At 44.9% G+C, this 12,796-nt stretch overlaps 1 protein-coding gene across 1 annotated transcript; it reads left to right on the top strand.

The window, feature by feature from the left end:
* Positions 1-814: 814 nt before the first annotated feature.
* On the top strand, positions 815-10,087 carry OAZ1 (ornithine decarboxylase antizyme 1). The gene is given in 6 exon segments (XM_066636024.1): positions 815-1,040; positions 7,494-7,551; positions 7,553-7,639; positions 8,297-8,472; positions 9,381-9,466; positions 9,624-10,087. Coding segments are annotated over 6 exon segments (666 nt in total). The 5' UTR covers positions 815-912; the 3' UTR covers positions 9,755-10,087.
* The last annotated feature ends 2,709 nt before the right edge of the window (positions 10,088-12,796 follow it).

Genomic DNA, 12,796 nt, shown 5'->3' with positions numbered 1-12,796 from the left:
TTTGCCATGTTTTTGCCATGTTCTTGTTATGTTTTTGCGATATTTTGCCATGTTTTTGTTATGCTTTGCCATGTTTTTGTCATGATTTGTTATGCTTTGCCATGTTATGTTATTTGCCAGCTACTGTTGGTTTAGCGAGTCACCTCTTGTGCCAACGAAGGCTTGTATTGTACTGTATTGACCGCTTAAGACTCGTGCCTGCGTGGAGGGCTGTTTTCTCCTCAGGAGACCCTGACGCCCTCCGCCAGACTGCCCTCAACGCGCTTTGCGCACGCGCAGCGTTCTTCAGGCGAGGCTTCTCAGCCCTTTCACTCCTGTCAAGGGAGGCTGACGGTTCCTCGGGCCCCGCTCGCTGCGCCAACGACAGACGCTCTCCTCCCCCGTTTCGACCCCGCCCTGAGCCCACCAGCTCCGCAGAGGTGCCAAACTGCACGCACACTCCTCCCCGCCTCCGCTCCTCAGCTAATCAGGAGAGCGCTCTGCCCTGGCAGGACGGGGGAGGGGAGGAAAAGACATTGTTTACCTCAGAGAACCAAGAGCCAAGAAGACCAAGTGGCGGAGGGGAGGAGGCGGAGCCTCGGATGCTATGGGAACGGCCTCGAGCCGTTATAGGCAGATGGGCGTGGCTTCATCCCATATGCCAAAAAGGACTCGCGCTCACAGGCCCGCATCAGAAAGAGGGCGTGGCCTTCCCCCTTATGAGCGCAGAATGGGTGTGGCCGTGCCAATCTATGCAAAGGAGGGGCGTGGCCTCCTCTCCGCGTTCCCTATAAAAGCGGCGGCCCTGCGCTCCGGGCCGCCATTTTGTGGAGCTGAAGGGAGAAGAAGGAGCGTTGCTGTGAGGAGAACGAGGAGGGGGCTGGGAGGGGGCGAAGACCCGGTCGGGGATTCGGTGACCAGGGGGCGGCCCGGATGGTGAAATCCTCCCTGCAGCGGATCCTCAATAGTCACTGCTTCGCCCGAGAGAAGGAAGGGAATAAAAAGACACACGTCGCCGCCGCCGCCATGCCCGCCCTGCCCGCCAGCGCCGCTTTGAGGAGGTGAGAGGAGCGACAGCGACAGCGGGGCGCTCCCTGAGAGGCCTTGTCCGGGGCCTGGTCGCGCGGCCTCGCCCCGCGAGCCCCGCCCCGCGCATAGGAGGCGGGGCCCCAAGAGCCACACCCGCCCCTCCCTCAGAAGCATGTGTGTGGGGGCTGCTGCTTCTGCGCTCCCCTCCTTGGCCTTTCCCTGGCGCTGGTCCAGGTCCTGCTTCAGCCACTGCTGCCCGACGGTGCATATACGCAACAGCGACCCCACACCTGTAGTCTGGGCAGGAATGGGTTAAAGTACTGCCTGTGGGGGAGGGGAGACAGAGGCACGTGTAAGGGATGCGTGTGGGCATTAATTATAGTGTGCAGGTATGTAAGTATGCGTAAAATCCAGCATCATACATGTTTACACGTGACACAGAACCTGAATCCCCCACATGGGAACTCATATTATTTTTTTATCTCAGGCATTTTTTCTTCTCTTTGTCAGCTCTCAAAACTGGGTGCTCACACCCCAAGTTTATATATTTGGAGGAGAATGGGAGGGGGGTTGAGATTCCCCTGTTCATTAGGAGGCAGTCTGAGTTGCCTCTTCTCACACTTCCTCCAGTCAAGCACCAGTTATGCACATTAAAGAAAATATTTCTTTACTCAGCGTGTAGTTAGTCTGTGCAACTCCTTGCCACAGGATGTGGTGACGGCATCTGACCTGGATGTCTTTAAAAAGGGATTGGACAAGTTTCTGGAGGAAAAGTTGGAGGAAAACAAGCCACGTTGGGTATGAGCAGCCTCCTGATTTTAGAGGTGGACTACCTCAGAATGCCACATGCAGGGCAGGGCACCAGGACTCAGGTTGTGTCTTGTGTGCTCTCTGAAGCATTTGGTGAGCCACTGTGAGATAAAGGAAGCCAGACTAGATGGGCCTATGGCCTGATTCAGAGAGGTTGTTCTTATTTTCTCATGTTATACTACTGTAAGGCTGTGTACCCACCTTCTAGGAGAGAACAGGCTGAGAAGGATGATAACAGAGAGTCTCTTCTCTCCTGTCTTGTTTGAAAAGGAAAATTCAAAGAAATCCATTAGGCACCACGAAAAAATGAGACTTTTTGTCATGCTTGTGTGACATCTGAGTAGAAGATCAGAGTATTACTATTTTACTAGTGAATCCCTTTCCCACTTGGAGTGTGACATGAGTATGGTAGGTACCCACCACAGCAGCTGGGAAAGAATAAGGTCTGTCTTGCGTGTGGGTGGACAGGTGAGGGAAAGAAAAAAGACCATCTCTGAGTTGGAAAATAAATCTCTTATCTTTCCATGGCTCCCCCCCCCCCAAAGGAAATGAGTGCATCAATCACCCAGGAAGGAATGGCATTTTGCTCAGTGTTGGGTGGGGGAAGAGAAGAACTCATTGTACAGGATTGCCTTTCTACCCTTAAGCTCAGTAACTTACTTTTATTCATTTATTTTTGCATTTGTATATTGGAGAGAGAGACAACACATTTATTCATGATGGAATATTGGCTGCTTGTTTATGTCCTATCCCCAAATCTGAGCATTTGTGTGTTGGGCTCCTAGGAAAAAATGAGGCCCTGTGTAGTATTGAGAGAGGCAATTCATTATGTCTGACTTGTCTTGAAATCCAAAAAAAAAATTGTTCTCCCTTTGATGGGAGATGTATGAATGGGGGCAGTGGTGGTAGTTGCTAGTCATCCTCTGAGAAGAGTGAGAATATGTTCATTATATCAGGATGACACTGGTAGCTATGCACTGTCTTTCTTATGTAACCTCCCTTCCACATTCTGAACATTTCATCTGATGGGTTCTTAAACATTGGATAAAAGCATTTATATTGGTTGAGCATGCCAACGCTTAATGCCCTTCCAATTACATTAAGCAATGTTTTATCTGACATTATTTAGATAAAGAATAAGACGCAGCTTAACATAATGTGAAGGGTATTAAACAATGTCTCACTCGTGTTTGCACGCTAAATTTCTACAAATAATTTCACATTAAATTTCACACCAAATTGTTCAGTGTCCTGCCTACAGGATAAAATTTGCACCCTTCTAAAACATTGGGCACATCCCCAAGACAGTATGAAACTGTTCAATATGTGGTCTTTGTTATTTTACAATATGTATTCTGCCTTTAATTAAATCCTAGCTGGCTAGCTAGACTATGTTGTCTAAACATAGAAGCTTGACAGAAAAGACCAGGCTGTGCACCTCCCTTTTCATCAGGTGGAGTCATGCAAGAAACTGCATTGGCCATGTAGGCTCTTACTGCATGCAGAGGGCAGAATTGGGGGGGGGGGCGGCGGCTGTATTTGGAGGAAAAATACTACCTACCTCCATTTGGCAGGTTTAAAGCTCTGACTTGCCCATCTTTCCTTTCTTCCCACACTTGACCTGCTAGGCAGATAAGAAAAATGTGTTGGGTGGGGTTGAGTTGTAGCTGTCCATCTTGGTGAGGGATAGAGCTTGTTGACAGTGGGGAAGGGGAAGGAGAGCATCTCCTTGACTGCCCTAAACTTCCTCCTCTTCCACTGAAATGATCTGTTGGGGAACTCCAGCCTTGCTAAACAAGATCATCACTCAGCAAACTGGGGCCTACTTCCCCTTTTCCGAAGCTGGAGCCTTACCTTTTACTGCTGATGTGTGCATGTATGCTCTGCCTTTATAGGTATATTGTAGTCAAGTGTTGCTCGTGGATGGGCTAGATTCTTGAAGGAAGATCTGCCAAGGATTGTGACATAGAAGCTGGAAACTCTTGATGTAGACATTATTTAAGAGATCCTAAGCTGGTGTCCCTGCGTATAGTATTTGTTTCCATTTATATATTCCCATGGATATACATCGTGTATGTGTGTGTGTGCATATATATGTATATACACATATATATGTACATATGTGTATGTACGTATATATACATATATACACACTATATATAAATTCCGTACAGTTTTGGTCTCGTGTATATGGGAAGGCCAATCTAACCTGGTTCTTCTTTGCCTCGGCATTCTTTATAAGCTTAGCTTTTTGCCACCTTACACAACATTCTTCACAAACACAGGGCTGAACTTGCATTTTATCTACAAGAATCTTTTGGCCTTTGTAGCACTGTATCTCCTTCAGTAAGGCCTAGGCAAGGAAATAACAATCCAGTCCTAAGCTTCCTGGCGCCCAGAGGAACAGCACTGCCAGAATGGCAACCACTTTATCCCATGGGTGTGGAGAAGCCACTGGAGGTCTCCTCAGGCAGTGTTTGTCCACTTCCCCCTAGTAAAGGTGTAGGCCACGCAATGGGGCTTCTAAGTCTACGCTGGCTATTTTGGCTGCACAGATTTGAGAACCTCCATGTTGGGCTTTTCAGCCTGACGTGGGGGATAGGATATGGCTCAGGAGGCCTCCATCAGTCCCACCCTCTCCAGGGCTGGTTCCCTCTCAGAAGATGCCCCCTGCCCCAAAAGCCCATTGCTTGGTGGTCTCCCTCACCTGCAGGCTACTGTGCAGTGTCCTCCATGCTTGGGTCCAGCACTCCCTCCTCCCACTGTGCTGTAAACATGCTTTACGGCATGTTTACAACATCTAGCGCCAGTGGTATGGCTCTTTAGGATTGGGCCCTAAGTCTCTGAAACAAAGCTAGTCCCATTCCTTGCCTAAACCTGTCTGAAAGTGTTGAAAAGAGGCCTGATTTTGTGTTGGAGCAGTGCTTCTTGTTAACATGTCAGTTTTTGCATAGTGATAAGGGATGCCAGGCTGTTTTCCCTTCCCTAAACATGGTTCTCTGGAACAGTGCATGAGGGAGTCAGTTTGATGTAGTAGTAAGTATCCAAGTAGGTTTTGGGGGGACCTGAGTTTAAATATGCTCAGCCAAGAACTCAGTGGGTGGCTTTGGCCAATCATAATTTCTCAAACTAACCCATCTCAGAGATTGAGTTTAAGGATAAATCATGAGTGGTGTGTATTCCACATCAGGTTGCCTTTTTCAGATCCATGTATAACCTCTCTTCTGACAACTTTCCAAGCTCTTATGGAAAGTAAACCAAGGGCCTCACAGAATGAGAACTATCAAGTATGATCCTCTTCTAGTAGCCTAACCTGGATTGTCCAACTCCGTTTGTGCTGTATCTTAGTCACATATCAGAGTAGGTGAGTGGACTGGATCAGGTTACTTCACCTGGGGTTAGTTTGAACTTGATACCCTGCAGACCTGGATTGTACCTTTTGAGCTAGGTTTTGGTAAGAGTAGAGAGGAGGATTGCTCTTGCAGTGGATAGTGAAATCCCAACTTTTCTTGACAAGGTGATGGATGAGGTCTAAATTCTCTAAGATTCACTATTACAGAGATGTTGGCCATCCTATACCTACTTCTGTGTATAAAAATGAATGAGGTGATTGATTCAGCTAAGCACATGGCATTGATGTGACACCTTAGTGAAATGACACCACATGCCTTGTGACAGGATTCATTTCATAGCTGCTGAAATTCTGTCATACTTGCATGGTGGTCTTCTCTCCATCAAATCCCAGGACTGCGTGTGAAGTGTACAAAGCAAGAACACCTATACAATTCCTCTTCAGCAGTTGAGGTCTACTCTGTGCCAAGTGAGTCTGAGATTGAATTCCTGCTCAGCAATGTAAGATGTGCCTTCCTGAATCAGTGCAAGGGCCTTATAATTCAGCATCCTTGGCAAGAGTTCTGTCAAAAAGTGGTCCACCAGGAATTGGTCCCCTGTCACTCAGTGGATTGAGAGCCTTCTTTTGTCCATCTTTTCTGATTTGCCCCTTACTGATAAACATTATTCTTAAATATGCAATTCAGGGTGTATTAACATATTCAGGGTATACTTAACAGGGCATGTAACTAGTGCAGACGGCATAGATAAGTGTTGAAGGTTGTATATGTGCCTCACACTACACAGTTGCTCATCAAGAGGAAAACATTAAGTCAATCTTAAATGCTTGGCTACTTAAAAAAACTCTGTACAGAAGAGCCCCACATCCCAAAAATTAACGCAACCTGTGTAGAGCTTTGTAAATCTTAAGGAGGTGTGAATAGCATTGGGGCAAGTTTACTCTTTACAGTGTTCAGAAAAAGTATTCAGGTGTGGTGGAGAAAAGCCCCCTAAAAACATTAAAAACACACAGAGACCAGTGAAACTGCAATCCAGTGTTCACGCACCTTGGTGCCTTATGAGCTTTGGAGAATAATATTGTGTTAGTAATATGCAGCAGGAAGAAATAAATCAGGTAGTTACACAATCATTCCGGGAATGCTAGGCTTGTTGATGCAGGGAGTTGAGGGATTAGTGTGCGTTGCTATTCAAAATGGTGGATGCTTTTTTTGCCTGTTTATACCATTTTGAAAATGGCTGCTGGCAGGATGGTTGTGAAAATTTCCCTGAGGGAGACCTTGGTCTGCTGCATCTGCTGAGGTGACGCAACCAGAGTGAGCCTGCAGGGTGAAGGATGGTGCAGAGGAAGGGAGGGGCTAAATGGGGCAGCCATCGTTGATGTTAAGGAGAATGCTTTCTTTCAGTTTTGCTGGCTTACTGTTGACATAAAACTGCTTCTGTGTACAGTATATGTGAATGCTGGTGTTTGTTTCAAGCGGGTGGAATTGTTGAAATGGGGTAATTGATGGTTAAGTTCACAGGAGCTATGGTATCTTAAATACGACATCTGTAAAGTCCTGTTCTTAAATATTAATGCATAATGTGTAAAATCAATATTCTCCAATCTTAATATTGGTTGCAACAGGTCTGCAAAAGTCTAAGCAATAGAGTATTCTGAACTGTGGAAAGGCATATCTTACCCCTGCTAGTAGCAATAGTGATGGCTTCCAGGACAAATACAGATACACTGTTGCGGGCGTGCACATACATGTGCTGGCTGGCTAGTGTGGTGATAGGGTGTATAATTTCCTGCCTAAAAAGAAGCTAGTTTCCTTCTGTTATCCTTGGTCTCCCCCCCCCCCCGCACTTTGAATAAACCACAAACCCCCTACTGGATCCTGGGTCCTGCTAGTACTGCACTGCAAAACAATGTTTTGTAGGTGATTTTGCTCAACAGGTGGGCTTGTCAGTTATGTGGTGGTTAGTCTTAATGTATGGGAGGGTGACACGCTTTTGATTTTTTGTTTTGTTTTGCTGTTCCAGGTATAAGATTTGATCTGACATTACCAGTCTATAAGATACAAATGTATTAATGTGCCATATAAAACAATCTGTATTTCCCTACATTTACCTGTGGTACAATACACTTGTAGTCCCTTTTTTTCCTCCTCCTTGGGTTGCAATGCTATGTATCTGGGAGTAAGCTCTGTTAAACACAGGATAAATTACTTCTGAGAAATCATTTATGGAATTGCACTGTTGGTCTGCTTCAGAAGATTCTATGTGAGAACGTGTTGCCTGCCTTTTTGTGGTATTGGTCCCACTAATGCTTTTCTTTTTCTCAGTTCCAGGATGTCCTTCAGTTGCTGTAGTAACCTGGGTCCGGGGCCTCGGTGGTGCTCCTGATGCCCCTCACCCACCCCTGAAGATCCCAGGTGGGCGAGGGAATAGTCAGAGGGATCACAATCTTTCAGCTAATTTATTTTATTCTGTAAGTATGTATGGTCACAAAATGGGTTATTAATGCAGGCTGGGGTTAGGCTGTAGGAGGAGAAAACTTCAGAGCTTCAGGTAACATCTGTTAATCTGGAGAGCATATAAATTTGGGAGCTACAAGTCCCAAATTTAGGGCCACATCTTAAATTAGGCCCAAATTTAGGGCCACATCTTAAATTAGCCCATCTTAATTTAGGGCTATATAGCTTGGAAAAATCATTTTTTGCTTTGCCAATAGGAAAAGTGAAATCATGAAATAATTAAAAATATTTAATATTTTTTTAAAAACTACATTCTTAGACCAATGAGTGCTTGTAATTTACTATAGCATGTGGTAGCACCCCCAATTGTGGAATTCACTCCCCTTGGAATTGAGAACAGCTCCCTCTCTGGAGACTTTTTGGCAAGTCCTTAAGACCTATCTATTTAGGATGGTGTTCAGTAGCTGACATGAAGGGCTGGTATGCTGTAACTGTTATGTGATATGATTTGCTTTCTGTTTTAATTGTTTTGTTTTAGTGTTATTTTTAATATTGGAAGCTTCCTTGATTGTCCTCTTTGGAGAAAGGAGAGAGATAAATTCTTTAAAGAAAGAAATGTAGCTGTCAGTGGAGCAAAATATGAAGCTGAGTGTTTGCTTTTGCTTTCTTAGGATAATCGGCTGAATGTAACAGAAGAAGTAACATCATCAAACAACAGGGCAAGAATCCTGAATGTCCAGTCCAGGCTAACGGAGGCCAAACACATTAGTTGGAGAACTGTGTTGAACAACAACAATCTGTACATTGAAATTCCCAATGGGGCCCTGCCTGAGGGAAGCAAAGACAGGTAGGCCAAAAGTGGTTAATGTGTCTTGATTACTATCTTAGTAGAGAGAACATCAGCAAGATTATAGTTCCTGCTGGATCCCGTGCTTGATTGTCCTGGGTGATTTTCTCTTTTTGTATCACTGTCTTGTTTGAAACCACTCTAAGGTGGATTCTTAACTATACTCTAGGTGTGATCTCATTGAGTAGGCGAGGCACTCAAGTTTTACCTAAAGACAGCAGTGGCAGATGGATTGGGTCTAAGGATATTTCACAGGATATCCTGCATCAGCAGGGGATAGGCAGCAGGACTGAGACTGACAACTTTAGAATAGATAAAATTTCACATAATACAATTTGAAGAAGCCTTCTACAAGCAGAAAAGATGACCACTAGATGACTTTCAAAGGGGGTTATACAAATTAAGGGTCTCATTGCCTTCTAACCATGACAGTTGCGTGGAACTCTTTGTTCAGTGGTGCCTGACTATAGGAAACTGAGAGTCAGTGTCTTATTCTGAGTCTTATTGACACTGACAGTAGCAATTCTCCAGGGTTTGATAGGAATTTTTCTCTGCTGTACTTGGAGGTGCCAGCAATTAACTTGAGACCTTCTGCATATTAAGTAGGTGTTCTGCCACTGAGCAGCAGCTCACTGAATACCTGTTATAAGTCACAAATAGTGTTGGGATTCATGCACATGCAGGATTCTTCTATGACCAGTTCAAGCCTAGAAGAATATTAAAGCACAAGTGGTGGTGATAATTTAAAGAGCACAACTTCCTTTCTGCTCAACTTGCAGTATTCCTGGGAGCTGCAGTTAGAGCTGTAACTTTTTTTTTTTTTACATTTCTTCCACCCCAATCCAAATTTCAGCTACTAAAGTGTTTCTGGGGTGGGGCAGGGATGCTCACTTGCTTCTGATTTTCAGTTTTGCAGTTCTTCTGGAATTTGCTGAAGAACAACTTCAAGTTGACCACGTCTTCATTTGCTTCCACAAGAACAGAGATGACAGAGGTGAGCAAGGCTGTACAAACTCTTGGTTTGGGCAGTGTACAAAGAGTGGCTCCCCTATAGAGATGTTTCGGGGGGGGGGTGAGCTGTATGCCTAATTGTTGGCACTGTGTCCTACATCTCAAGGAACTCTCACTAAACTTTTTTTTCCTCTCGGCAGCTGCGCTGCTCCGTACCTTCAGCTTCTTGGGCTTTGAGATTGTGAGACCAGGGCATCCCCTTGTCCCCAAGAGACCCGATGCTTGCTTTATGGCCTACACGTTTGAACGAGACTCTTCAGAAGAAGACTAGAAGTGCAGTGTTTGCATTGTAGAGCTTTCTTGTTTTCTGTCAAAGATGAATCTGTAGAAATTTTATCAACATCCTTAGGAAAACATGCATAAATGATGTGTTCTTTGTACGAATTATTTTGACAGGCTGCTCTGGTGGTGGTGGGAGATGTTGAAAATTTCCGACATTTTGTCATCTTTCTCTCCCCCACCCCGATTCGTCCGCATGTTGTGATTGTGCGAAAATAAATGCTCACTCTAAATTAGCAGTATATTTCTTGGAAGTTTAATATTGTGTGTTTGTGATACTGAAGTATTTGCTTTAATTCTAAATAAAAGTTTATATTTTACTTTATTGCTCGTTTGGATGTTTAACATGGTGGCTGTGCTTCAACAGAAAGGATTAACCTGTGCTGTAGAGATTGTTCATGCAGTCAATGTTCTTGAAGATTCCTTATTCCATAATGAATAGAGCCTTTAATCTCACCTTGCTCATGGGATTAGGGGCTCCAAGGATGACTCAGCAGAGAGCAGTCTCTGCCATGTGCACTCCTATATCTGGTTCAGGTCCAATTTAGATACGTATAGAACTGCTCACAGCTGTAATGGGGGAGTATCTGACATCAAAAGGAAGTTTAAGGGTAAAATGCAGAATCTGCCCCAGCTCCCAGACTACTCAGCAGAGTTCCAGTAGTGATGACTTCTGGGAGGTCAGGCTTTCAGCTGCCTTCACATCTAGTGACTCTCCATGAATGAAGGAGCCAGTCAAGTCCTTGCATGTCTGTATTGCAGACTATGATAGCTTCAAGACAGACTGATCTTAAAAATCAGTATGGGATTTTTGAGATACATTACAGGTAAAGATCTGGATTGTTCTAACCCATTGTTTCCGAAACAGTGGGTCACGGCCTGATTGTTGGTGGGTATTGAAGTTGAAACTGTAACACAGTGAGAGCTGACAAGAAGGTATTGAGCCCTATGAAAAGTGAAAGTGAACTGCATGTGTGTTTACTCATTACTGCATGTGTGTTTACTCATTAGTAGGGAAACATCACTCAGTCTACTTTGAAGGGCAGGCTGAGAGGAACCCAACACCACCAGAATGGTCCCAATCCAATGAATGTAGGCCAAAAAACACTTGAGAGAAGGAAGTCCCCCCCTCCCAGCTAACAAGGAAAAATGTATTGAGCCCTTTGGAAAGTGAAACAGCTGCATGTTTTTGTTTACTCATGAACAGGCAAATGTGCCTTGGCTCTTCTTGAAGGCCAGGCAAAGGGGAACAAGACTTATAAGAACAGTCCTGATCTGATGAATGTGGAGTTCAGCAAATGCTCCAGAAGCCAATCCCCACTACCAACCACAGTAAAACTTCAGCAATTTGTGAAGTGAAACTTTTTTAAGGGCGAAATCCTAACCCAGCACTGGCATAGTGTTGCCAATGGGTCGTGTGCAGCATCTTGCAGTTGGGTGTCACTCACAGAGGCCTCCTCAAAGTAAGGGAAGGTTTGTTCCCTCACCTCAGAGCTGCATTGCCCTTATGTCAGTGCTGGAAAGGACTGACAAGGGGTTAGGATTGCACCCTTAGTCTCATAAAGCTAGGTGGGTCCTGATAGTTCATTTAAAAAAATTGATCCCAATGCTAAAAAGTTCAGGAACCACAGTCCTAACCCATTTGTGTGGTATTCAAAATTGAGGTGCCTAGTTGTCTGTGGCACCTTAAACATGGGAGGAGGTCCATCATGGGGGTGATGCAGTGGCCTGCACTAGGTGATGCAAACCCTAGTAATGCCACTGGACTGAGGCTAAAGTAAGGGTGCACCAAAGTTTACTGAAATAGCTCAAGAACCAAATAGAGGAGGTTTCAATTGGTATTTGGGACATGCTATTTTTGCACACACAATCTGAAACTATATGGGGGGGGGAGTCTACCACTAACAGGCACACACAATTGTTCAATGAGCGATTTAATTATTTGACTTGCCTGTAAACTGCTTTGTGAACATTTCTTCTAAAAAGTGGTATAGATAATAATTGGGACTGGTGCTTGGCATGTGTTAGCAGTGAAGGAAGCAGGTTTTTCTTATGTTGGCTTAGGCTCTTGAAATGTTAGGGTGTGTTCCTCAAAAGATAATTTATCAATGTGATTCTCTTATTGACAGTCAGTTTATTTTGCTTTTGTCTCCATGATGTTGTCGTTCAACTTCTCTCAACTTTTGCATATTCCCAATCCAGAGCTGTCCCTAGAACAGCAATTCCCAAACTCCTCTGAGGGAGCTGGGACTGCTGTGAGTTGTTGTGGGGGTGTGGCCCCACTGGCATTGCAGTGATTGTGGTGCTGTGGGGACCCAAGGGCAGTTTACCATAACTGGGGCCATCCTGAAGCCTTGCAGCCCCCTCTGTGACCTTATGTGCGGCTGCACTGAGGTTCAGTCTGCTGTAGGAGCTAGCTTCTGCTTTGCACAATCGCAAAACGGAAGTGAGGTCAGATAGCAGATTGGAGTTTGTTGCAGCCATGTAGAGGGTTGCGGTGAGCCTCCAGGAGACAAGAATGCCCCCATGTTTGGCAAACTGCTCCTAGATCCCTGCGACACTACAATTGCTATAAGTCAGTGAATATATTCTGTTGAGAGGGTGGTGTGGATGACCTCTTCTCCCCTTGCAATTAGGCAGTGGTATCCAGTACAATAGGAGGAAGATGGAATATGTATAATCAAAACACTCAGCAAAGGGGGACAAACTGGAAAAGGGTAGTCCGAACCTGAACACTGTCTCTCAAGACCATTCTTGAGATGTTGTGTCCTTGGAGTAAACAGTGTGCCTTTGAGATGCAGGAAAGATATGGGGAGGAGCCAAAAAGCATCTACAACTGGGCATGTTTCATCTAAGTAAAAGGTGATTTCTACAAAAACACCCTCTCTGTTGCCTGTGATCCAACCCTTCCCTCCTCCAATACTTAACTCCCCACTGTAACCAAAGCTGGTTCTTACACATGCAGAGTAGAACAAGATACTGAATTGGTATAAGCTGCTACTGTTGGCAGGGAGACTGCTTGGATTGCTTCCCA

Source organism: Tiliqua scincoides, chromosome 8 (assembly GCF_035046505.1).
Source record: "Tiliqua scincoides isolate rTilSci1 chromosome 8, rTilSci1.hap2, whole genome shotgun sequence".
Classification (NCBI taxonomy): Eukaryota; Metazoa; Chordata; class Lepidosauria; order Squamata; family Scincidae; genus Tiliqua; species Tiliqua scincoides.
The sequence above is the reverse complement of the archived record's forward strand: the minus strand, read 5'-3'. Positions and strand labels throughout refer to the sequence as shown.